The following is a 26,289-nucleotide window of genomic DNA, read 5'->3' on the forward strand; positions in this document are numbered from 1 at the left end:
AGCAGAGGAGGGAGACCATTTCAGGCATGGAGGGCAGCCAAAGAAAATGTTCAGGGCTAAAAGATGGAATGTCTGGTTAATGGACAAGACAGGAGACCAGGGTCACTAGATCAAAAAGTACCTGGAAGTGGTGGAGTGTAAGGTATAAGGAGACTGGAAAGAATGGCCTAGAAGGCCATTAGATTAGATATCAGTTTATTAGAAGGGCTTTGAATACCAAACAGAGGATCTTATATTTGATTCTGAAGGCAATAAGGAGCCACTGAAGTTTATTTGAGTAGGGGTGTAACATGGTCAGACATGCTCTTTAGGATTTCACTTTAGTGGCTGAATGGTGAGTAGACAGGCAAGACAGGAAGACTGACCAATGGGTATTGCAGCACTCAAGGTATGAGAAGAATCATCAGCAAAGAGATGGTAATTAAATCTTCTGGAGCTGATGAGATTCGAAAGAGGGAGAAGAGTTCCCCCTGGTTGTTAGTCATACAACCTGCTATTTCCTGACCACTGGACACAATCCCTCCTGCTTCTGTCCTTGACATTTCCTGGTTCCCACTTTGATCCTCTTCATTGTGGCCATGCTCTGGAACCAGCTTCATCCCATCAGAAACTCAAAATCAACCTCTGACTCTGATAGCTGAGAGTTTTCACCTTCAGGGAGAACCCCTGGTGTGACAACTGCTCATCTCCCTTTCGTGTCCCCCTGTTACCCAGTGGCTTCTTGCCTATGGCTCCAGGAAGTTGCAGTATACCCAACTGTCACACTCCAGTAAAAGCTTCTCAGCAGATGGGCTAAATCTACAGATCTCAAACCCCACAGTGAATTAGGGGAGTGTCTACTCCTAGCATATAAAGATGATCCCCTGCCTGAGTGGGAGGATGAAAACTGTTTAAAAAAGTGGTTGAGGCAGCTGCTGTGCAGTGATCTGAACTTGGTCAGACATCAAAGATGCCAAGGTCATCCACTGCATCCCAGACCGTCCTCGGTGGTGCTGACTTTTGTCCTGGCCCTGACTTTGATAACTCTGGAAGAAAGAATACTAGGACTTGGTGCAGTTTTTGCCTCACAAATTTACACAAAAGTCAAGGTATCACCAATGATATCATTGTTTCTCTTTGAAAATGGAGGATAGAACATCTATGTAAATTTCTATCTCTGTCTTATCTATCTAGATATCTGGAATTTTTTATTTTCTTCTTAATCTTTCCCTTAAAATTAATCTTTAATTTTCTTCTTAGTCTTAATCACAGATTGGGGGACGCCTCAGTCAAACTAAGGCCTGTTAAAGACCTTGATTTTAAAAGGCCCCACTGCGACCAGGGCCATCTTTAGAAGTCTTGATTTAGATCTTGCCACTGGGCCCGGACGATTGGGAGAAAAGTCAGCTGGTGCCTCCCCCTCCCTCGCATTCATGGCTTCACCTCCATGACGAGGGTCCTCTTTGGGAAGGAATTTGGGACGCGGGCACTCTTTTCCTCTCCCTTTCTGGATTCACTTCACTAGTTGCTGCAATCTACTTCCGGATACCCCTGAGGGGTGGCCATTTGTTAACTCCGGACTATATTCAATCCTGTTCGTCTTCATCTAACAGGGAAGGAAACTGAAGCTTAGACAGGGTACATGGTTGAGTCAGGGTCACGCCGCTGGATTTGAACCCAGATCTTCCCGATTCCCACAAAGCACCATTGCGACTGACGTCACGCCCAAAGGCCATGCGGCCCAGGACGAGTCTTCCTCTGAGGGACTGTTGGCTTGGGTCCATGTGGAAGGGAACGCGCGCTTTCCAAAAGGATTCGGAACAAACGCGGGGCCAGACCCCAGTCTTCCTCCGACTTGGGGTTTGGGGTATCTGGGGGCTCCTGAAGGGAAGTCAGCGTCGGGGAATGGAAAGCTCCACTCCGAAGGGGGGAAGCAAGATTCGAACTCGGCTCCTCCGGACTCAGGTCCCTCCTTCCAGGCTTCCCTTACGCTCTCTCATCCGCTGCTACGGGAGATGCGGACCAAGGACTAACGGGGGTCTCGGGGCTGTCCCCCCGCCGCCCGCCAGAGAAGCGCCTCCCCCACCCGGGACCCCCAGCACTTGAGACGCGAGGAGCGCAGGCGCAGACCCGGAAACGCCGGCGGGCGCGAGCTCGTCCAATCCCCGAGAAAGTGACGCGACGCCGTCTCGTCCCCGGGACTCGCGTCCCCTTTCCTGATAGGTCCTTCCTAGGCTGCTCGCGCGCGGGGGGCGGGGCTTTCGGAGTGGCGGGAAGTCCAGGGCTCCGCCTAGGCCTCGGATCCTGGGGCTCTGACTGGCGCGTCGGAGGAGGCAGTCCGGGAGCGGGCCATGGACTCGGCCGAGGTGGAGTTCCTGGCCGAGAAGGAGATGGTCACCATCATCCCTAATTTCAGCCTGGATAAGATCTACCTCATCGGGGTAATCGGATTCTGGGGACGTCCGGGGCCTGCCCACCCCGCGGGCTCAGTATCCCCCGACATGCCCCGCGGGCCTCAGTCACTCCCCGAGCCTCCCAGCACCTTCGTCCCCTGCCTTGGCGCCCCTCCCCCGCCCCCATTTTCGGTTCTCCTCCCCGGGACCCTGCACTCTGCGCCTCCCCCTGTCATCCCTGAAACCCTCCCCTCCCCCTCCCCCCATCACAGCTCCGAGGCAGACTTCCTCAGGGGAACTGCCAGCAGCCGCGGCAGGGGGGCCTTGGGTGACTTCCTGTCCCTTTCCCCCTGATTGACCCCGCAGTGACCCCGGGACTCCCAGCGTCCCCTTGGCTGGGGTCCCCCCGGCAGTTCGGACTCTCTTTTCTCACAGTGGCTCGTTTTCCCTCTCGGCAGGGAGACCTGGGACCTTTTAATCCCGGCTTACCTGTGCAGGTCCCCCTTTGGCTGGCGATGAACTTGAAACAGAGACAGAAATGCCGAGTGGTTCCCCCGGAATGGATGGACGTGGGTAAGGGTGACTGGGGCTGGTGCCTCTGGGGGCTGCGACTTGGAGGGGGCGGGGCTTGGGGGCGGGGCTGGGACTAGTGCCTCTGGGGACTGCAGCTTGGAGGGGGCGGGGCTAGTGCCTCTGGGGGATGCGACTTGGAGGGGGCGGGGCTAGGACTAGTGCCCCGGGGACTGCAGCTTGGAGGGGGCGGGGCTAGTGCCTCTGGGGGATGCGACTTGGAGGGGGCGGGGCTAGGACTGGGGGCGGGGCCTGTCCTGGGCAGCACAGGTGCTTCTCTCTCCCTGTCTGCCGGACTGTTGAAACCCACCCGTAGGTGTCCCTGATGACCAAGGGCAAAAGTTCTTTTGCCCAGTTCAGTAAGGCTTCAGTAGCTTGAAGAATTAGGGGCAGAGGTAATTAGAAATTTTTAAATAGGTTATGTCCCTCCTCTGTAGGAGCCATCAAGTCTTATTTGACTAGCACAATAATATAGTTTCACTATCCCTTCAGTAAGTGATTATCCTGTGTATAGGAGGCTTTGGCAGAGATTTGACTTGGTTGATATACTAGCATGTGTGTCAAGATTCGTGGACTTGCTGAAGGAAGAGAGAGCCATTATACATAAATATTTTTTACTGAGTAAAAAGTTCTCATCACTATTCCATCCCTTCCCAGGGAAATGGCCACCAACTCTGTAGTCTGTCTGATACCTCTGGTTTTGGAATTTGTTGTTTTCTGCTTTTTCTCCAAGAGTTAAACTCTTGAATTTGGTATAATCTAGGCAATTTGTCCTTTATGAGTCTGATAGTGTTTTTTTTTTTTTTTTTAATCAGCCTTTCAGAAGAATGGCCTGAAATATTCCGGCTGAGGAAATAGATTCAATCTTATGATTTTATTTTTAAAAAGGAAGAATATTGTGATTATAAAACATTTTACTCTATATATTTTAGAAAAATTGGAGGAGATACGAGATCAAGAGAGAAAGGAGGAAACATTTACTCCAATGCCTAGTCCTTATTATATGGAACTTACCAAATTATTGTTAAATCAGTAAGTATAGTCTTTCTGATTTCAGTCCATTAAACATTTACTATTTGCAGTGTTTAGGGCAGAGGTAGGGAGGGGAGAAGAGGTATAAAAAGTTGACCTTAGTTCCTGGCTTTAAATGTGATCATTTTATTTGGTTCCTGCTTATTGTGACTTTGTCCATCCTTTCCTCTTAGCCCAGCTTCTATTGTATTTTCTTTACTTTTTACATCTTGAAAATACAGCTTGGTTTCACCCCAACTTTATATGATTTTCTTTACTTTTTTTTTTTAAAGCAAAGGGATACTATAATACTAATTTTTATTTTACTCATATGCATTTGTTAACATTGTTTTGTGTTTGGTTCTTCCCCCTCCCCCAGATATCTAGGGGATCATATTTTCTATTTGCTATATTCTTCTTGATACCTTTGGCATTGAGTGCACATCTTTAGGAAGTGAATATTAAAATGGGCTGGTTAACAATTACTGTTTCTTAAGCCAATCTTTGAAACCATTTTCCTGGGCATGAATCATATAAACTACTGTATTGTTCCTGGTACAAACTCTTGAACTTGACAGCTAGAGAAACTCTGTTTTAAATTTCATGTGGATTCAAATATGAACACTTTCCCTGGACAGTTGCTTTAATGAGAAAGGAACTTCATTGATAATCTAAACTAGACCTGGCCATTTGCCACTAAACTTGTTAGGTCCTTATTTTTGCAAAGTACAAAATTCAGGACGAAATGAATCAAAGACAGCATCTTACTCTTAAGTTTTGGTAATATTGCTTAAGCCTTTCTACCTGTTCTGATGCATTTTTGCCTCTTGTAGTGCTTCAGATAACATCCCCAAGGCAGATGAGATCCGGACCCTGATTAAAGACATGTGGGACACTCGTATAGCTAAACTCCGGGTATCTGCAGACAGTTTTGTCAAACAGCAAGAAGCACATGCCAAGGTATATTCAAACATATGTATATATGTGCATACATATAATAACTTCTCTTGTATTCATGCCATTCTGGGATTACACCAGTTGTTTGGGAGGGAAAGAATGAAACACTCCTATCAGTGAGCAGCCAATTAGACTTCATTTGGGTCCATATTTAATATAATTTAATTCAATCATTTTTCAAAGTAACCAAGGTTTAAATGAAACCAATCAGATTTTGCTTTCCTCAAATGCCTTAATTTTGTTGAATTAATAGAAATTTTACAGGTGTGACATGGCATTCGAGTATAACATGCAAATAGAATGTGCTTGACTTTGGTCAAGAGAGTTTCCTTACTTTTTGTCTTTATCCCTTAAATTTATGATGAACATATTACCTAAAGGAGTTATCTTTTTTTCTTGCCTTTTAGCTGGATAACCTAACCTTGATGGAGATCAACACTACAGGAGCATTTCTTACAGAAGCCTTAAATCATATGTATAAACTTCGCACAAATCTCCATCCTGCAGAGAGTGCTCAGTCTCAGGACTTTTAGAGGAAGATGTTATACCCCTTAAAGGAGTTTTGTAAGATTGAGAGTAGGCAGTGGAAAGAGGCTAGTTTGATACCTTGCCCACTTCTCAGGAATGAACTTCCTGTAGTTGAGTTCTTGGAATATCAGAAGCACATGTAGATGATAGGACAGTGACATCCTTTCCTTTTCCTTGAGAGAAGCAATAGGTGAGAGACTGAATATTAATCATCAGGCCTTCCTCACTTTCAGAGGATGTCTTTGGGCCCTTGTCGATCTTGAATATCCCTGTTGCAAAATAATTTCTTCTCCCTGGCAGATTCAATCCACTCCTTCTCCCCCACCCTTTCCTTCTGAGATGAATGTCAGTACAGGGTTTAGATGTTGTTGGTTCAAGACTACCAGCAGGATATTGTTTTTCTTTTTCATGTATATTTTTATCAGTGGCACAATAATGAAGGTGTGATTTGGAATTTATTTCTATGTACTTTGTTTTATTTACTTAATATCTTTACAATTTTATTGTTAAGTTTTGCACTCTGGGATAGTCTTATTGGATTGTTACTGATGCTAATGTGTTATAGTTTGCTTAGGCTGACTGGCTGAATCAACCTCAGAAGTGGTTGAATGGTTTGAACTTTTTTTTGCCTAGTAGTACAGATAATAGTCACCTGGCTATTGTGTCAAAATGGTTGAAAGAGCTAGACCATACAGTTCATTATTAGGTCATTTTAAAGGCTAAATTGAATTATACACAAAACAACACTCGGTTGTTTACCAATAAATATGTAAAATCTTCTATTTGGATCTGAATGTGATTTTTCCTTTGCTTCTGCCAAGTCAGCTAGTAGGGCTATTAATTCAACCTAGTGAAAAACCCAAAGCTGTAACAAGCACAGCTGAAGATATCAAGCACAGGTAAGAATTTGTCCCCACTTCTGATAGGAACTCAAGAGAATGGCTTTCTCTTGCAGGTAGTCAAGGTTCAGACAGCTAACCTCTCAAGAACCTATCTCCTTAGTCAAATGGGGATCATAATAGCATCTTGCTCCCAAGTTGTGAGGATCATGGGACATTTTTAAAGCATTTTGCAAACTTCGAAGTGCTGTTTGCCAGCTATTATTTAAGGAATGTTAACAGTTTCAAATAATAGTGATATGAATATTCAAAAATTGCTAGTCAAAATCACTAGTGTTACAGTGTGAGGGAAATATCTAGAGACATATCTGACTTAATGGGTTTTGAATCTGAGGAAATGTCCTAGAATAACAAGCATGAAGATCATTTCTTCAAGGACAGGGACTGTCACCTTTCCATGATTTCTTCCTGGAGCCTAGTACAGTGTAATGCACAGAAACAGTGCACAGTATTGTTGGTGACTGAAAGCATTCAACACTCACATAGCACACAGAAAGTGCTTAATAAATGCTGTTTGACTATATCATTCCTATTTCTCCAAAGATTTCCATGTCAAAAAAAATCAATGAGGTATCTGTGACCAGATAGGTAGGGCAAAGGTCACAGACCAGGGTCCCTCTTTAACCAGCATGACTGATTTTGTAGACTTACCATTCATCCCATTACTTAAAAAGAATTCGTGAAGAACCCACGTCTCCACTTACCTGCCCTGTCTGATGAATGTTGGTTTCAAAAGCAATTTTGAGTTCAAGAAGAAAAATTGGTAGCTAAGCTAATTGTTCCAGAGTTACTTCCCAAGCCTGTGGCCAGAAGCAGCATTATTTCATAAATTCTTGAGTTAAGGCTGCCAGTAAAAAAAACCAAATAAACTATCGTGAGCATTTACTTGAATAACTGGTGATGTCTGTGGGATTTGGAATGAAGAATAATTCAGCAGCCTTGAAAATAATGACTTGAGATTGGGGGTATATTCTTCTGAAAGGGCTGTACACTGCCACCCAGTGGTCAGTGACTGAAGTACTGAGGATGGCTGCAGTACCCCATTTACTAGGCAAACTTGTTGACTTTGAAAATGAGAATGTTATTTATGCTTTGCGTTCAAGATCAATTCTCACTTGTAGGCACTAGATGAATCATGCCCCAGTTCTATTTTTCTCCCTTGTCTTTGCTCTAAAACTATGGCTTCCTCCCTGATTTTAATCATCCCTTTGACTCTGGGCTAAGTTTCATCAAATGTTTATTGAACTAGGTGCAATACATTGTGGAGGACATAAATATGTAAATGCAATACTTGGCAACATCTTTACAGTTGTGTGGAGTCGCATGTTTTGTGATTAACTTTATTTGGCTGGCAGCTTTCTCGTGGACATTTAACAAAATACCTTTGTTGATGAATCTATTATCTCACATCACCTTTTGAAATCTATCATGAGCAAAGGAAGTTCTTTGCTTTTATGCTAGCTCACTCTCCTTCCCACCTTTAGGATTGCATCCCATGTTATAAAAAACTTTTTGGGGTAGAGGGGAGCATATTCAAGAACTGGAATGTCAGCTAGAAATCCCTCTTTTCCATTTTTTCTTTTGCCAATTTCTAAACTAAGGAACCAAGTCTGAGTCACAGCGGAATCGTTCGATGGTTTGGAAAGGCCCAGCTGGTCCTTTGCAACGCTTTAATCAGAAAATCATCCTCAACACTGATTTAGGAAGATTTTATTTTTTGGATGTTGTCAGAAATTACAGCAATATATTCATAAATACCTAATTACTACATTCAACAAATAATATATTACAATACAATTAATTCAAACAAGTACACTTAGAACAGGTTTAATTTCACAGCATCTAAACTGCCCCCCTGTTGACTGAGGTGCCCTTCCTCCTCCCATGTACTGATTTACTGCTCTAGGAATTATGCACAGGGTACATACAAATCACAACCAATCAGCATGGGCTTTGGGTCAAGGCAGAATGAAGAATTCTTAGAGTAAAGCACAGGGTCAAAAAGTTGGGGATAGGCTACCAAAGGATTAAGAAAAAAGGAATCAACAGCGTTTGTTACTTTAAAGAGTATAGGAATTGCTGCAAATGGCTAATATACAGTTAGAGTACTAGAATTGGCGCGTGTTGACCATCTCCATCTAGTGGCGGCTCCTTGAAATCTCTTCCTGCAACTCAGAGATAACTTGGAGTGGATGCATTTTTAACAAGATTTTCTTTAAAAATGGGTCCTCTTTGAAATTCAGCTTTTCATAATATGGCAGTTGTGGGGCAGTGATTGAATATACAATGCTATTTTTAAAATGCCATTCATTCATAAATGAATTTGAATCACAGCTTCATGTGTTTCTAGGTTAATGAAATTAATTTTCTTCAAAGGGCAATGGCAACTTAATGATTTGTCCAACTGAAGCCCTTGAATCGGATTATCCAGAATTAATTTCACCTCTTGTAACATACAAAAGTGACTGAATATGACATCTCAGTTACTCTCGTTTTTGCTCAGACAACTGATAGACATCAGTTGTTTCTTCTGAAACTGAACTACTCTAAGTGTCTTAACTGTGCCAGCCATGTGTTGCTTCCAGAATGTCTGTTTGCAAAAGGAAAATGACATCATTGGGTGCTAAGTCCAAGATATGAAGAAGCCTCAGTAGCGTTTTGTTTTGTTTCAATTTGGGGGCGAAGTGCAAATATCTATCTATAGCTGCTGAGTCCTAAAATTCAGCAGTTTTCATCATTGAACCCTTAAGGAGTCTGGGTTGCAGTCTTATTTCTGCAAAAATGATGTACCATTTCTAGTTGCTAAAAAACCAAAATCTCTATATAAATAATGAAACTAAGAGAGCATCATCAAATCTAGAGCCAATCATGATAAATATTTGTTGAACTTTCACCATTTTGTATCCTAAAAGTTTTTTTCCCCTGCATTTCAATCAATCCTAACAAATTAAAAAGCTTTCCAGATTTTGTTTTTGTCAGTTTTCTTCAGAGCCTAATTAAAAACAGACTAAGAGCTGCCATATTCTCACATTTTTCTGAATAGAAGTGTATAAAATAATTATAAATTATTTCTGTGTTGGTGCTATTCTAAACGTGACAAGGAGAAAAACCCATCAGAATATCTACACATTTCAAGAATGTGTTTGTTTCAATAGTTCCTTATCCTACTGGTCATTTCTGTTCTATGGGTTTCTTTTTTTGGAGGAAGGAGAGTATTCAGAGATCTATGTAACGAAATGGGCACAGAAAGCTCAGAGGTCAAGCTGAGAGTCAAATGCCAATCAGAAACAAGTATAGTCAAAGCTCTCTTAATAGTAGTGTACTCTCAACCCTATGGCACCTATCAATCAACAGGCACCTTTGGAACCATACTATCTTTTGCCTGCTGTTATACCAGTATGGCTAGGTGAGAGTCCATTGCAAGGCAAGAGCTGACAAAATACTCCTCAAAGCCTGGAGCTGGTGGCCAGATAGACTAATTAAGTGTGTTCTAGGCTAGCCAGATTTCTCAAAATCCTGTGCTGTCTCTTCCCTCTTCCATGATGTCACAGGCCTATGAGCTGGTAAACCTTCCTTTGCCCAGTTTCCTTCGACTGAGACTATTCCTAGCCCAGAATCCAAAAAGAGACAAGTTTTCCCACGGACTATGGAAAAGGGCTCAGCGGCAGAAAATGCCCCTCCCTCAGAAATTCCAAACTAGACACAGCAGATTTTGTTATGGAAGTACATTGATACTTTTGCCCTCGTCTTTGGCAAATTAGCTCCTTTACCCCCAAGCTCCACCTACAGAGTACATGGCAAATTTCACAATATCTTTTGAGGGGAGGAGGTATCCAAGTATAGCCTCTCTTCTCTTCAAGTAATATCTCTGGAAAGGAAGGCGCTTGTTGACTGCTGATAATACTGGCGGCCCTTTTTGTCTGAGTTTGCTAATAACTGGAAGATTCCTGGCAAACATACAGAATAAACTGTGTAGGAACAGATAAAGCCATGTTAATGCCATCTGCTAGAAAGCTGTATCTAGACTGAGAAAAGATCGGGATACCCCTTAGCAATCAAAGAGCAGAAACATAACTGCTCACTAGCTAAGTGAGAAAGTTTAAATATTACAAATCAACAAGACTACCTCGTCTTCTGCTCTCTGCCCCCCCAAACATTCTTATCTTTGGGAATGGGACCCCTCTTTCCTCTTCCTGACACAATTTCCCCATCTACAACAAAACACTGCCGAGATAGACCAAGGCTAAGGCAAGATGGAAGAATCCCCTCTCCTGTTCAGTCCGGTTTTATTCTTCCAGTTTCTAGCCCCTCCTGCTCTTGCCACATCCATTAAAAAAGAAGAGTTCAGCTCAGACATTATGTGAACCTTTACATTTAGGCTCTTTAAAAGCTCTTAAAACTGCATCTATGTGAAGCTGCTAAAGTTTTCTACTTTGCACCTGCTCAGATTGCTGTAAGACATCATAGATTTAGATCACAGAACATTTACTTCCTGAAAAGGTCTCTGAAAAGAAAACACAGACATACACACACACACGCGTGCGCGCTGCCACAAAACACACAGAAGTAATTTTTATCTTGTTCCCAACACAGACTATCCCCTCCTCACTCAATAGCAGCTGGTCATATTTGCAATTTACTTTCCAAGTGCTGGAAAAAAAAAAAAAAACAAAAAAAAACAAAAACAGAAAGAACAGAGAAAGGGAAGGAGGGAGGTTAGAAGTGATGCATGGCTTTTGAAAGAATTCTCTGGTACAACACAAGTTGAAAATGAATTGACAGCATATGCGCCAGTGGAAAGCTTTTACTTTGCCTCTTAAAAAATTCTTTAAAATGCTTCAATATTTTAATGTTCTGACCAGCAGCGGTACAAACACTAAAAGCAAGATTTTTTTTTTTTTTTGCCAAAACAAACAAAAGAAACAAAAATAGAACCCAAAAAAAAAAAAAAAAAAACCCCAAAACAAAAAACCCCAAACAGGAAACCAACCCCCAAACCAACCCCCCCCCCCAAACCACATATTAAAAATGGCAGGCTTTTTATAACAATAATTAAAGTAATAAAAACATACAAAACTTTGTTTTTTTTTAATATATATACACAGTACAAGGCCGAAGCACCTTTTTGACTTTTTTCTCTCAAAATTTGTGTTTGTATGAAAACATAACCCACTGCTGTAACACAATGTCGTGGGCCTGTGTGTGTGTGTCTGTGTGTATCTGTGTGTATGTGTATAGTTCTGTACAATTCACCCCCCTCCCCATCCCATAATAAAAAGGTACCTTCCGTTTGTTTATTCATTTTATTTTTTTAGATAAGTGCATTTCCAGTGGGAAAGCCTTAGGGATAGTCTCAAGTACTGTGGCTTTGTTTGCTCCCAGGACATGATGCTCTGAAGATAATTACTTGAGTAATTGAAATGAACAATCCTGTCACTTACAATGCACCCAATCTCCTCTCCAACCGAAGAAAGCCATACACTTGTGGGGCAGATGGAAGCCCACCCCATCCTCACAGAGCAGAAATTCAGTTCTTTAGAACTAATATGGCAACAGAAGGAATACAGAATTGGTTTGATCCAGTCAAGTGCAGATGGGCACTCCTGGGACACTGAATGGGTTTTAGTGTTGGTAATGGAACCTTCATCTTCATTATATATATATATATATATATATATATATATATATAAAGCCAAAACAATAAAGGGGGGAAAAGAACAAAACCAACTTGAAAAGAAAACAAAAGCTATGGGCTTCCTAAATGGGTTGCTTGCAGAATTACAAAGGTGATTCGATTGCATTGAAGTCAAAATTAAGTTTTTTTTTTTCCTGGATCCCAGAATCCTTTGCTTCATGCATGGCACATTCTCAATTTCTTTTTCTTTTTTTCTTTTTTTTTTTAAGCTTCAAACCTCCCAGTGAAAAATATTAAATATTCAAGGTAATAAAATAGATAATATTTCTATACTATATGTTCGGCCTAGTGCAAGGGAACGTCACCTGGGATATCCCTTGAAGTAACCCCTAGACCACTGCATTGCAGGCAACGCAAGGCACTTTCGTAAGTGATCCAGTTCTGCCTGAAGTCGCTCCCTTTCTGAAACAATCTTCTGTTTCTGGCTCCTTAATTCCTGTTGGAGACAGAAAAGAAAAATGGTGTCAAGACAAGTCCTATGTTATAATGCAAACTTTGCAGCTCTTCTCTCATAGTCCCAATGCCAATTCAATATTCAAAGCATATGCCAACAAAACCAAGTAACAAACATTCCGTATTTGTCCAAGCATAAAAACAATCAAAAGAACAAAAACCTCATTATAATTGTCCTTACCAATACCTTCAGTCAAAATGCTCATGATTCCTTTACTGTACCCTTTCTATCACTGAGTCACTCAGTCTGAACACCGTATACTTTATTTGTCCTAAAGTTGTTAAGTAAATATTTTATAGAATAGAATGAACAAAAACCACCTTATGCCTAATTGTCCATGGTTTAATGAATAAGAATTCATATATCTACTTATTCCAAACAGATAGTGTCTTGAGGGCATTTTTGCTAAATGTGATATTCCGTTTCTTTCATTTTACCCAGTGGAACAGGTAAGCAGTCTCTCAAACATTATATAGGACAAATAAAATGGCCAATAGTTTCCCCCTCCCAATTTTAATTTCGTTTTATTATTTTTTCTGGTTATGGTTATAGCCAATATGTACACTACTCCTCTGTGTCAATTCATATAAACTTTTTCTTATTCTTTTCAATATATCATTTATTATGGTATAGTATGCATTCACATGTAACAATATGCTTTAGCTAATCCCTAATGAATAGAAAGCAACAAAAAGCACAGTAATAATTATTTTTCTACATATGGGACCCTTCTTTCCTTGACTTCATTGGTATATCATAGCTAGCAGATTCAATCTGTAAGTCAAAGGGAAGATGAAATGGAGATCGTAAAAATAATTTTAATTTCTCATTTTTTCAAATTGCTAAGAAGTTATGTAAAGAGGGTATTGGTGGTAGTCTTTCCTTTCAACAAAACCCTTGTACCATAGGATTTAAAATTAGAAGGGCCCTTATAGATGATCTGGTCCCTCCCCTGTTACTCAATGTAAAGGTATAATATTGGTAATAAGTGTTCCCAAAATATTAATTTTCACACATACACCCCAAATGTCAGAGGGACTGCAATAAAACTGTACATCAAATGTACTGTGGGTAGAGTTATGAATTGGTCTAGCCATTCAAAGAAATACAGAATACTACCTCAAGGTTACTGTAGCTTTTGCCCAGAGATACCACTAGGCTATAAAAGAAACCAAAGAAAGGAAAAGAACTCATATGTACAAAAATATTTATAGCGACTCCTTCTGGTATAGCAAAAAACCAGAAACAAAAGGGTATGACATAACTGATTAATGAGCTGAACAAATTACAGTATATAGTGTTGTTGATACAAAGAAATTATGAGGGATAGTTTCAGAGACCTGAGGAGACTTGTATAAATGGAAGGCAGAGTGAAGCTAACAAAAGCAGAACACTTTATACAACATCACTGCAAAGACAAACAACTTTGAAAGACTTAAGAACTCTGGCCAATGTTTCCAGAGAATCAATGATAAAGCCTTTCTTTTATTTGTCTTTAGGATGTTGAGTAGCTCTTTGAAGAGATGGATGAATGAAAACCACAACATTCAGAAAGAGACACATTTTGGGACATAACTGATGCAAGAATTTGTTTTGCTTGAGGACACATTTTTTGGGGGGGTGGGGGGGGAGGATAAAGGAGTATGGGAAAGAAAAAAGAAATGCTTCTTAACTGAAAAAAAAAATGCAAAGCCTTTCTTGATCCCCCAGTTCTTAAGAATTGTCTTTTGAAATTCCTCTGTAACAATACTTATTTGTGTGCATGTTGTATATCCCTAGTAGAACACAAGTTCTCTGAAGACAGGACTGGTTTCATATTCTCAATACTAAATTTAGCACTATCCACCTAAAATATGTCTGCTGAATTTCTGGGTTATTAATATGAAATGGGAATAAAATTTTTAAAGGGGAAAGTGTATGCAGTTCCAAATGCAATTGGTTTGTAAGGATGTCCCTGTAAGAATTCAAAGCAGTCAAATTTTCATATGTTCTTCCTGATTGTAAGTAGCCTGGCAAAAGAAGGGCACCTTAACACCCCGTTTACTAGTAGGGACATGAACATTTGCACCCCCTACCTCACAACGGGATCTTTTTAAGGACTAACTGAGAGGGGCAACAAGATGCACACAACAAATCACTCCAGCCCAAAGAGCCGAGTTCAAATTATATCTATTAGGACAACCACATTCCCTCCCTCGTCCTAGATCCAAAATAAGGAGCTGGGATTAGATCCTGTCTTAGTCATTGTCTCACTTGTTATTCCCTGTTCTAATACCGAGTATGAATTTTGTAAAAATCCCGTATTTACTTGTCTGTGAACATGGTGCATACATATTGTCTCTTAGCACAAAATACATCTTGAGAGCAGGGACAGTATCACTTTGATATCTGTCTACACCAGTGCTTAGCATCCAGTAGGCATTTAATAAATGCTTGCTGATTGACTAGTTGAGTTAAAGACTCTTCTGGCTCTCCTTATAGGTTCTGACAGAAGTAAAGGGGAGTTGGAAGAATCCTGGCCCCCCCTGGGCTTGGGCACTCACTCACCGCCATGCTGTGTGAGAGCTGCTCAGCTGTCAGACTGAGGCTATAGTGCTGGGCTTCCAGCCGTCTACACTGGGTCTGCAACACGTGCCGTTCCAGGTTTTGTTCTGCAGTAAGACAAAAAAGACTTTCACCACCACCATCAAGGAACCAAAGGGAAGTTTCCATAATGAGTAACATTTTTCTGATTTTGCTTAGCTCGCTCAACTACTCCTTTAATGGAAAGAAAGCAGAACCTTCTGAGAGAGGATGACCACAAAGGTCCATGGTCTGGATGCCCAGAAGACATGGACCTTGAGGGAATAATCTGGACAGTGCAGAGCTGAAAAGAAGGTGAAATTTTCCTGATTCAAGAGACCCACTAAGTGCTCCGTATTTTAAGCTTCAATCTCCTTGGAGAATGAGAACGAGTATCAAGATAACTTAGGAGTCTTTTGTTTCTTAAGCATTTTGTGGGAAGGAAATAAATAGCTGTCCTGTACCTGGGGGAGACAAAGAAAGAGAGATGGTCCATTCTGGTCTGATTGGTTTGCTGATGCTCATTTAGGAAAAAAGAGTGGATTATATCAATCCATCGTCATGATGCCCTTAAAAAATGTACGGTAAACTCCATCCATACCAGACTCTATAGGTCTAATACTGAGGGACAAGTTATTGTCTAAAGAGGAAAAATGTGGGCTCCAGAAGCTCTAGGTTCTAATCCTGGCTAAATGAACTTGACCGTGTATCTCCCAGTTTGAGGATGAGGTAGGGCTTAGATGGATGGTCTCGAGGCTTTCTGGTTTTTCAACTCATCACTTGCAGTCTCCTTGGACATGGGAGCTGGTTAACACCATTCCAGTGGCTAGTATCACCTGATCTACTTGGTAGGGGCGGGGTGGGGGCCACAAGATTTTCTGGCTAGGAGGGATGCCGAGATCATCTAAGTGTTCATCCTGCCTCCCTTAGGTAGGAGATCGGAGGGCCACCGAGCGGATGGGTTATCTGGGGCTGCAGTAAACTAGGTCACTTTCCAAAACACAGATTGCATCTGATTAGGACTATATTTAGAAGCCCTCTCTGCAGGTTATTTGGCATCTCAGATCCATCTGGCAGCAGGATCCACCTTTATTCAGGATTCCTCCATTACCCCCCGCTTGTACAGAGTTTGGGATTAACTGTGAATAAAACCCAGAGGAAAAACTTCTAGACAGGGATCAGTCAGAAGTACTTGTTGCATCCTAGAAATAAAAAACGGCAACATGGAGGACTTGTGGCACTTGGGCCCAGTTTTGTCATAAGAACTCTGTTCACTGAAAAGAGGCACAGCACGGTGCTAAGAGTTCTGAATGAAAAATAAAAGTGCTGGGTCCAATCTCAGCAATTTATATACTCTCTCTGGGCTTTGGCTTCCTAACCTATAAAATGTTTGGTTTGGTTGGTAAAATTATTGGACCTCCCTGGATTATCGCTACTGAATATGACAAGCATATTGTGCGTGTGTATAAGTAAATAATATATATATATAAAACACAGTATAAAAACAGTTTTATAGCTATAAAGTATTATACGATTGTCAGGTATTATTGCCACTTATTAGTTTGCTCAAATATACACTGGATTCCTCAAATGGTTTGCTAAATTTTAACTTGTCCTATACACTGACCTTCTATATGTTCCTGGTAAGCTTCAAAAATTGCCTCAATCCCTTGCCACTTGGGTCTGGGGGCTTCTTCCTCCTCTTCCTCTTCTTCCTCCTCTTTGTCTTCCTCTTCCGAGTCTCTGTCCAGCTCCTGGGAGATGGGGCCCTTCCTCCCAGATGAGGTCTCCTGCTGCCCATTGTGTTGAGCCATCGATACCCGATTGGAGGACTGTAACTCAGGAATGTTATAGTGGACGGAGGTGTCAACTTTATGGTTCTGCTCAGCAGAGAGCAAGGTTGTACTTCCTGGAACAGAGACAAGCCAGAGATCTGAGGACCTGCTGATTACAATGGCTCTCTGCTCAGCCCCCCAGTACGCGAATGAGCTCAGGGTCACTTCCAAAGAAGGGCCAATTCATTTTACTGGATTCTAAGGCCAAAGACAAGGCAATCCAAACACACATCAGCTGGCTCCCTTCCTACTCCCTACGCTATTTGGCATGGGAGGAGTGGGGAAAGGTGGAGGATTGAATGGCAAGCAGACACAAATGCATGAAAGGGTCCATCCTAACAGCAGGTCTGTCCTATCACTTTCCTGTGAAGAGGAACATTCATTGTATAGCTGTAAGAAGCATGATAGACTTGGGGTGTCCTGAGAGGTCTGAGTGAAGCTTACTCCTCAGGCACTAAAGCTCTTCAGAGCCAACACATTTGTAAAGCTAGGGATAATATCTATGGTACTTACTACTATCTATTGTACCTTCCTCCTCACCTGTTGGAATATACAGGAGAGCTACTGAAATACATGGGAGCCTCCCAACAGTGGCTCCTGGAAATCCAACTCGGAATGGATCTTCTCTTGTGAGAGCATAAAAGGAGACTGAGAGGTTGTTGTGTTCTTTGACCTCTCTCCCCTTCCCTCTGCCTCCAATTTATCTCATTCCCAGTCTGCAACACCTGTGTCAGCAAAGGCCGCCCTGAAACTCTTTCAGATACTATGATCCACAGCTGTGGAGGTTTTCGGGAATTGACCTGCCCCTTAACACTCGCCCAGTGTTTTTAGAGGCTCAAATGAGATAATATATATAAAGCATTCTATAAACCTTAGAGGGACAAACACTTGCTAATGGCAATTACTGTGATGCGACTGTGTTGGAGACAGGGTATTTTATTCATTTGCCTTCTCCAAAGTTCAAAATCAAAAACTAAAGTTTTAGGTACATCAGCCTGCTTCCCGTTTCCACTCATGATCCTCTTCGCCCAAGAAATTTTCACATGAACCTGAGTATATAGGTATTTAAAATAGATACAAAATAGATACAAATCAAATACTTATTGAAAACAGATCATAATTTTGCAACTCCCACATTAACTTATAAGATCTCATAAAAGGGTCATAAGAAGCAGGATGCTAAATTACAATTTTTTTTTTTTTTTTTTTTTTGCTTCGGTGCTTAATGGACAAAAATCTGGATTGAGTTGGGATCCAGTGCTGAGATCTACACAGCCCTGGTGAAAGTTAGCTTATACATCTCTAAGTCCTCCTCTGCTAAGTGGGAACAAAATTTGCCAATGTGAAGATCAGTGAGTCAATAAATGATTGAATTATGGTTTCCTAGAACCCAAAACAAAATGACTTATTACTGTGTAAACAATAGCTGGTACAGTCACAGAGAGAGAGCCAAGAAAGCTTTCCCAAGGGGTGAACATGGCCATTACCTTTATGCTTCTGCAAGGCTTTCTGGGTAGACTGCAGCACAGATTCATGGAACTGATGCGCAAACTCTTCTGCCATGAAGGCTTCCCAGGGCTTATTTTTCCCATTCATGCTGTGAGACAAGGGGATGGGGATGTCCTTGGACAAGGAACCCCTGACATAATGGAGCATGCTCAAGCTCTTCTTCCCACCATGGGTGTCACTCATTCTGGCCTTCTCGGAGGCTGGATCCCCAACTCTCTGGAGCTCCTGGGGTCTGGGTTGTTCAAGTCTTCCAGGTTCTGCTGGCTTCGGCGTGTCCGATAAGGAGGCTGCAGTACCGATGGGTCTGTCTGCATCTGCAGGGACTTGCTGCGCTGCTGGCTCTTTTAGAAACAAAAATTCAGAAAAAGCATAAAGTAGCTATAGGATGCAAGGCAGTGCAATCACACGAAGCCCCAAGCGGATTGGCTGGTGCTCAACTCTCCAAGGAGGTAACAGGGTGTAAAGAGAAGCTCCTCCGGGGGGTTACTCACAGGGAAATAAATGAAGTGGATCATGGAGAGCAACAACTCAACTGAACACCGTGAACATTGGCTTGGCTGCACCAAGTGCATTTGGGGAAGTTTCATCTACGCTTTAGGCCAGACTTCTGGAAGGAAAAGCATCAGAAGGATGGATGGGGATACTCTATGGTCTAGTAAGTGGGAGTCTGTTTATTCACACTGGCTGAGAGAGACTACATCAGGGACAGAAATGGGGGCATGGGGACCAAGACAGATGAGGCGACCTGCTCCAAATGGCAGAGGAAAAAGTTGAGAAAGGCAATAAAGAGAAGAGAAGACATTAGAAACCAAGGACTGGAAACACAAGATCTAGACCAGAAGAGGAAAGCCCAAGAATACATGGAGAACAGACCAGATGCATAAAGGCACAGAAGTGACTAATCCATACAGTCCCCCCATTTTGGGCTGAAAAGATTAAATAAGAAGATAACTGTAAGGGCTCTAACAGCATCCACTGACACCCAAATAGACCAGCCTAAAGGTTCACCAGTGGTTTTGGATGGTTAATTATTGCAACTCAACTGATCCTACAAAAGGTGCATCTTTGTGTATTGTGAGTTTGAAATAATCACAAAAGGCTGTGAGTTCTTCATCCTAGGACACAAAGTCCTCACTTCTTAAACTCAGAGAGGCCCCCCCATTTCTCTTAACACTGACCCAGTCAAATGTCCTTTATCCTTGTTATTTTTATCACTTACAGAAGTGACAGACATTCACTTAGACAATAGGACTTTTGTATGGACAGAATGCCATTCCATCCTTAGGAAAATAGAACTCAAGGTGAAGATGGGGCCAAGGGCAGTGTGCCAATCCACACATCCTTTCCAAGGCCCTTTCCCGGCCTTGCCCCTTACCGCTCAGGGAGATAATGGGACTGTCCCTCGAAGCGTTTTTCACTGAGTCTGTCACTGCTCCCGACAATGTCTTCTGTTTCATGGCATGGAGCATTTCAACAAGTTTCTCTTTGTCTGTGAGAAAAGCAGCCTGGGATTAACGAGATTGTTGCACCATATAGGAGAAAGAGAGAGAGGAAAAGTGGGAATCATAGCCGTAGGCCATGATCAGCTTTCCAAGAACAAGAAGCCAAGGGAAAAAAAAAAAGGAAAAACCAAACCAAACATCACGTGTTAGGTTTGTGTTTAATGCACAGAAACCCCCAACTGAGAGGAGTCTACTGCAGCAGAGGTAATAAAAATCGAATTCTTGACTGATTACTAGTCTTTCTCTTCTCTGCTTCTGTGACCTGGGCTTGTGCCTTCCAGGAAATCTATCCATTGACTTAGCAAGTGCTAAGGCAAAGAATGTCTGTCCACGGATTAACATCAAGATCCTGAAGATGCATTTCCATTGGAAAGACTGGCCCCAACATATTATAAAAGTCACAGAGAAGAAGCCCAATCCTCACTCCAGTGTGCTCTCTAACCCTGTCAGAGCACGACTGGCGTCTCTGTGCATTGTATTTTCCTATACAACTACCCCAAATGAAGCTCTGTTCACAAGCCCCAAGAACATATTGACTCGGATCAACTCTGCAACACCTCCTGGGGAATCCTGGTAGCATGAAACATGTACAGCCTAACCAGCAAGGGCCCTTCTCCTGGAAGTCAGCAGGACTAAACAGAGATATTGCCTTCTCTTCACAAAATTAAAGGCAGTGAGAGCTATTACTGATGGGTGCTGATAGCAGATCCCTGAGGTCCCTGCTAGATTTAAGAGTTGATGATTCTTGCCATTCCTTCAAGGAAAGAAGGGAAATCCTGCCAACTGATTAAAAAAAGAACCAAGTACACAGTTATGAAAATGAATTCTAGATTGATCCATAGGGATTTCTGAAGGTTTTTCCTTCTTCGGTGATTTCTTTCAGAGATATTACTGGGCTAAGCAAACTTAACACTGGAAGGAACCATAAATAGGGCTAAATGAATAAGCACAAAGCGAGGCTGGCCTGTGGCCCATCTATGTGTCTAGGGTGGACCATTCTGCTGCACTTGCAGTAACTATTGTTTGGCCACGTTTCTTACCCGCTAACCTGATGTGTCAAAATGCATCACGCCTCAGAGTCAAGTAGGAGACTTGCTTTCTCTGGCTCCCTGGCAGGAGCGGGAGAGGTAGAGGGTCAAGTTGCTGGGGTTCCCCTCCGCTGGCACAGTCTCAGAAATGTGAGGGTTCTGTTTCTGCACAGTAATAGCTAGTTCTCCCTAGGCTTTGCCAGAAACCGATAATTATCTCCTTATCTTGCCCCTCAGAAAACAAAAGCCACTGAAAGAAACCAAGAGGATGCATCAAGAAGGAAAAAGCTCAGCAGGAAAAGGAAGCTCGCCTGCATCCACTGAGCGTGATGGATGGATGTGGTACCCAAGGGCTGCTTTGCAGAGGCGTCGTTTCATTCTCCTAAGCAGAGCAGAAGGATACTCTGCTAACAAGTCTACCTCTCGGGACTGACACAGGCAGCTGGGACAACAGCTATTTTTCAAGATGATCAGCTATTGTCCACCTCCTCCCAGGAGGAAAAGGAGAAAAGAAGTCAAGACTTAGGGTCGGCGTCAAGTTCAGAGCTGGGCAGGGTTACCTGACTGGAGGGCTTTAGAGACTAAGACCGAGAAGAAAATCCGAGGTAATATAGGAATATGTGACCACCTCAGAGCCAGAACAAAACTGACAACTTGTGACAACTGGCTCAAGACCAGAGAGTCACTTTGGCTCTCATCCTACTGTACAAGTCCCTTGATCTAGACAGACACCCCTGCAGGGAGGGACGGTCTTTGGGTTATACCTTTTCTCTTCTCAGCACTGATGTGAGTCAGGTGGAAAATGGTCAGAAACCTCCTCTTCTCCTCAAAGTTGGGGCTGTTGTTCATCTCATCGGGACTGTATCGAGTGGAGAGTGCGAGCCTGGGGGAAGGGGTCTGCCGCTTATTCTGAACCGCCGGGGGAGATGGACTCCGCTCCCTTAGCATCCGGCGTCTCTTCCTCCTCTTCTGTGTCAGTAATTCCTCCTTCTGCTGTCGGGTGGTCAGGCCAAAGAGCTGCAGGAATTCTAGCTTCTAAGTGAGAGAGATGACCAGACATGGAAACAAAGTCAGTTAAAAACAAACACAATGACCTGGGCTTTTTTAATCAACCAGGACCTTCCACCTCATCCAGCCTCATCTGACCCCTGACCTTCTGAATCCGGCTGTACCTCACAGATGCCCCAGGGACAGGGAGCTAGCTTCAAAAGCATCAGTGAGCCACAAATGTGGTGATCGATCATGTGAAAGGCCCCAGGAGAACACAACTGACAGAAGGGGGGAAAGGCATATGTGAACCATTTGTGAAAAATGCCATTTGCCCTCCAGGCAAAGGATGAGGGAATGATAATTGCTCATATTTCCATAATGCCTAGAGACTGACAAAGGTCCTTCTTCACAACCACCCTGTGACCCATAGATGATAGTCTCATCTTTACAAATAAGGAAACTGAGGCTCTTTTCTTACGTGACTTGCCCATGGGTACTAAAGCCAGTAAGCATCAGAATTAAAATTTAAAGCCCGTATCAATGATAGCTGCTTCTGTAATTGACAGGGAATGAGGAAGGGAAAAATCATTTTCTCAAGAAAATTTGATTATAGCCTATGGGAGAAACCCAGTCCAACTTCATTATGCTTCAAGTAGTAGACAGGGGAAGGATCACTATCTCCTAGGGGAAGTGTGATGTGGGAGGACTTAGAAGCCCTGGCTCTCTTTGAGAGCCAGCTCACGTGTCATCTCCTCCAGGAAAATGTTCCTGATTTTCACCCTGACCGATCCCCAAATACAGAAGCTCCTTGAGGGCAGCAACTGTTTTGTTTTATCTGCCTAACAGAGCATCTTGCATGTGGTGAGTCCTTCCAAAATAAATACCTGCGGGATTAGAATGGATTGTCTGCTCATAATCCTGACCTTTGGAGGACCCGCTATCACTCAGAGAGAAAGCTGGAGGACCAAAGGGCTAGGCAATCCCACTTTCAGGCTGAGAAGGCATCTACTCAAGGGCTGTGTGGGCATTCGGATGCCTTGCACGGAGCTCAATCTGCTTAATACCCCAAGGGCATAGTCCTAAGAGAAATGGCATCTGCTCAGTATCAGAATGAGACTCGATGAGCCTTTGCTCCTGTGCCTCCTTAAGTCACATCTACCATGCTGATCCAGCACTTCATCGTTCTGTTCTTCTGGGAAGAACACGTCCCCTATTTTCTCCTTCAAAATCACCCATCTGTGATTCCTAGCTTGATGAGGTCTCCTCTACTTACTCTTCCCACCTCAAAGCCTTCCCTTCCTTCCCTCTCTCTTGAGCTCTGAATGCTAGAATATCACCAAGGGGGAGGAAAAACCTAGTGATAGAGTTGAAATTTAATGTCTTAATAATAAATTCACTCCCATCTTTTCGTTATACAAGGATTTAATACTTTCCCAACCTTTGCGGATCACAAAAATATCTCTGCTTGGACTTGGGGATTCAAAGTAATTCCAATAGAATTGGGAAAGAAAATGCCAATCACATCCAGAGAGAGAACTATGGAGACTGAATGTGGATCAAAGCTTAGTATTTTCACCTTTTTCTTTGTTTGTTCATTTTTTTCTTTCTCACGGTCCCCCTAGCACTTTTGGTCAGATTTTAGACACAAAATATGAAAAATCTATGTTTAAAAGGATTGCACATATTTAGTCTATATTGGATTGCTTGCTGAATTAGGGAGGGGGGAGGTAGGGAGAAAAACTTGGAGCACAAGATTTTGTAAAAATGAAAACTAGCTTTACATGTATTTGGAAAAATAAAATACTATAGAAAAAGGACAACAAAAATGTCTTTGCTAAGTGAGCAATGTCTCTTCCCTGTCCTTCTGATGACATTTTCCTTGTGGATAAAGGATGAAGTAACAATGGTGGAATAGAGCAGAAGGCTGGGACATATAGACTTACAGGCCCATATAGACACATTTAGGGTTGGAAATGACAGTACCCGGGGCAATAGATAGAGCACCAGGCCTGAAGTTAAATTCAAATCTGGCCTCAGACACTTAACACTTCCTGGCTGTGTGACCTTGGGCAAGTCACTTAACCCCAACTGCCTCAGCAAAAAACAAAAATAATAATAAATAAAAATTAATAAAAATAAAAAATAATAAACAAACAAATGAATGAATAAAAGGAAATGATAGTACAAACTCATCATGTTCAAGTCCTCATTCAGTAGAGGAAGCCCCCAAAGGGCAAAGAAGATTAAGGTCCCATATTTAGGAAGTGATCCTGACCCAAGTTTTTGGATTCTGAGTCCAGGATTCACTCTACCATGCTGCCAATGAAAAATGGCGGCAATGGGGTTTCTGGTGGTCAGGTAAATGGATGGATTTCACGTGGAGGAGAGTTACAGAACAGAAGGAAGTTTACAGGCAGAGAAGGATTGAGAGAAAAACTTGGTAAATCCCCAGCACTCAGCTGAGGAGACATTTGGGACTCTGGAACGGGAATACCTCAGAGGAAGTGTCCAGCTTGAGGGGCGGCTGCTCGGCGACACATCGGAGGTGGGCCCGGACTTCTTCTTCATCACTCTCATCGTAAGAGTCATCAAGGTCATAGTAGTAACCTGAAATCCATTAAGGAAGAGAGATTTGCTGAGTGCCTACTATGTGCCTGGGAGCTTGCCAGGACTAAAAAGCAAGAGGCAAATCAGAACAGGAAAAGGAGCCAACAGTCACCTGGTCAAACCCCTTGATTTTTCATATGAGTAAATAGAGGTTAATACCTCAGAGATCAAGTGGCTCAAAGGCACTTTGGGAGGAAGCAACAAAGATGGAATCTGCAGAACCCAAGTCTGCTTTTCCATTTTGTTGTCAAACAAAAGCCTAGAATGTGTGTGTGTGTGTGTGTGTGTGTGTTCTGAATTGAAGAATATATGATGAGATACACTCATTCACCCACAGCTATTAGGCAGATGCTTCTCTGTACTCTAGCTTATGATTGATTATAAGATTCAAAATTCAAAATACACTGTGCCCAGTGTACAGGGAATTATATTCTCTAACTATGGAATTATAAAAGGTCTGGATTAAGAGGGCCATAATGATTATTCAACTCCCCCATTTTCCAGAGGAGGAAAATAAATCCAAATTAAGGGCAGTGTCTTGCCCAACTTCACTCAGCCCAGTGGCAGAGGCAGAACTTGAAGCCTGTTCCCCCTGAGTCTCAGCTCTCTCCTATTCCTTGTGACTGCCTCGTTGAGATGTCTTATTGGTGCTTGGATAATGTTACATTTCGGTCATGTCATGTATGTCTTGAAGCATAGGAGTGCTTAACCTGGGGTCCAGGAATTTGATGTTTTGTTAAAAATACCAAAATAAAAACTTGGTAAACTACATTTCACTAATTGTCTTCCTCTGTAATCTTATATATTTTATTCATTTAAAACTGTGATTCACAGGAGTCCACTGACTGAACAGACTGACCAAAGGGTCTCAGGTATTAAAAAAGAGTAAAAAAAAAAAGCAATATCCAGAGAGCTCTGGAGCCTCTCCATGTACCATGTCCAAATCCCTCACCCTGGCTTTCAAGGTCCATCAGAAAACCTGTCTGATCCTTTTAAGTTCTTGTAATCTACTTCTCTTTCCTCTTGTTCCCCAATATCCCTCAATCCAGCCTAAAAAAAACTTTCTCCCAAACTCGCACCCTTCTCTACTTTTAAAAGGAGTCTAAGGGAATAACTCAGACACACAAACACATGTTTGTCTATCCAAGGGTCTATCCAAAGGATCCCAAAATTTACAGCAGGAAGTTCTCCGAGGACACGGGCTTCTCCTTCTCTGAGGCTATTAACTGAGTTCATCCAGCTCTCAAATCTGTGATCCCAGGACTTCCCCATTCCTGATTTCTTCTTCTCCAAGAAACCTCATCCTGCACCCCTGTAGCTGGACTTCTGCCGACGGCTCCTCCCAGAACCTCCATCTGACGGGGAGGAGGGGCAGGGAGGAGGTGGGCCACTTCTCATTCTTCCAGGACTTCCTTTCCCCATTCCCCCACCTGGGTACCTTTCATGGCATCTCCCCCGTCCCTTTGCTTTCCTTTGATGTGCAAACTCCTTGAAAGCAGGGATTGTCTGTCTTTCCCCTTGTGGTCCCCGCCCTCGGCACAGTGCCCGGCACATTGTGTTTAAGAAATGCTTGTTGACTTGACTTGCTTAAGATCTCTGAGGTTAACCAGTCTCTCAACTTGTTCCAGTGACTTCCAATCTAGAGCTCTTTTCCACTCCACTGGGCTTTCTCCCCTAACCCTCTGCTCATCTGAGAGCAGTGAATACCGAGTTCCCTGTAAGGAACAGGAACAGCAATGAGCTGGCTTGCTCCCTGGGACAACCTGGCTG

At 42.6% G+C, this 26,289-nt stretch overlaps 2 protein-coding genes and 1 long non-coding RNA gene across 5 annotated transcripts in view; 1 reads left to right on the forward strand and 2 right to left on the reverse strand.

Annotated features, from left to right (window-relative positions):
* Window positions 1-1,085: 1,085 nt before the first annotated feature.
* On the reverse strand, window positions 1,086-2,975 carry LOC116422048. Its single transcript, XR_004232642.1, has 2 exons — window positions 2,862-2,975; window positions 1,086-2,354 (listed from the first exon to the last, which is right to left on the reverse strand). It is a non-coding gene; the product is annotated as an uncharacterized LOC116422048 (long non-coding RNA).
* On the forward strand, window positions 2,247-6,220 carry GINS2 (GINS complex subunit 2). The gene is made up of 5 exons (XM_031957168.1): window positions 2,247-2,420; window positions 2,831-2,945; window positions 3,875-3,974; window positions 4,787-4,913; window positions 5,318-6,220. The coding sequence occupies exons 1-5, from the start codon at window positions 2,331-2,333 to the stop codon at window positions 5,441-5,443; spliced, it is 558 nt and encodes a 185-aa protein (XP_031813028.1). The 5' UTR covers window positions 2,247-2,330; the 3' UTR covers window positions 5,444-6,220.
* A 5,934-nt stretch (window positions 6,221-12,154) lies between these two features.
* GSE1 (Gse1 coiled-coil protein) overlaps window positions 12,155-26,289 on the reverse strand; it is a 770,474-nt gene continuing 756,339 nt past the window's right edge. For 2 of the 3 annotated variants that reach the window (XM_003758460.4, XM_012540351.3), the window contains exons 12-18: window positions 24,407-24,519; window positions 21,687-21,957; window positions 19,768-19,881; window positions 18,371-18,733; window positions 16,676-16,957; window positions 15,034-15,137; window positions 12,155-12,468 (exon numbers count right to left, since the gene is read on the reverse strand). In XM_003758460.4, coding sequence (XP_003758508.4) covers window positions 12,334-12,468; window positions 15,034-15,137; window positions 16,676-16,957; window positions 18,371-18,733; window positions 19,768-19,881; window positions 21,687-21,957; window positions 24,407-24,519 — 1,382 coding nt within the window. In that variant the 3' untranslated portion in view covers window positions 12,155-12,333. The remainder of the gene's footprint in view (window positions 12,469-15,033; window positions 15,138-16,675; window positions 16,958-18,370; window positions 18,734-19,767; window positions 19,882-21,686; window positions 21,958-24,406; window positions 24,520-26,289) is intronic. The other variant, XM_031957167.1, reaches the window with a different exon arrangement.

The sequence above is a fragment of the Sarcophilus harrisii genome, chromosome 2, assembly GCF_902635505.1.
Source record: "Sarcophilus harrisii chromosome 2, mSarHar1.11, whole genome shotgun sequence".
Classification (NCBI taxonomy): domain Eukaryota; kingdom Metazoa; phylum Chordata; class Mammalia; order Dasyuromorphia; family Dasyuridae; genus Sarcophilus; species Sarcophilus harrisii.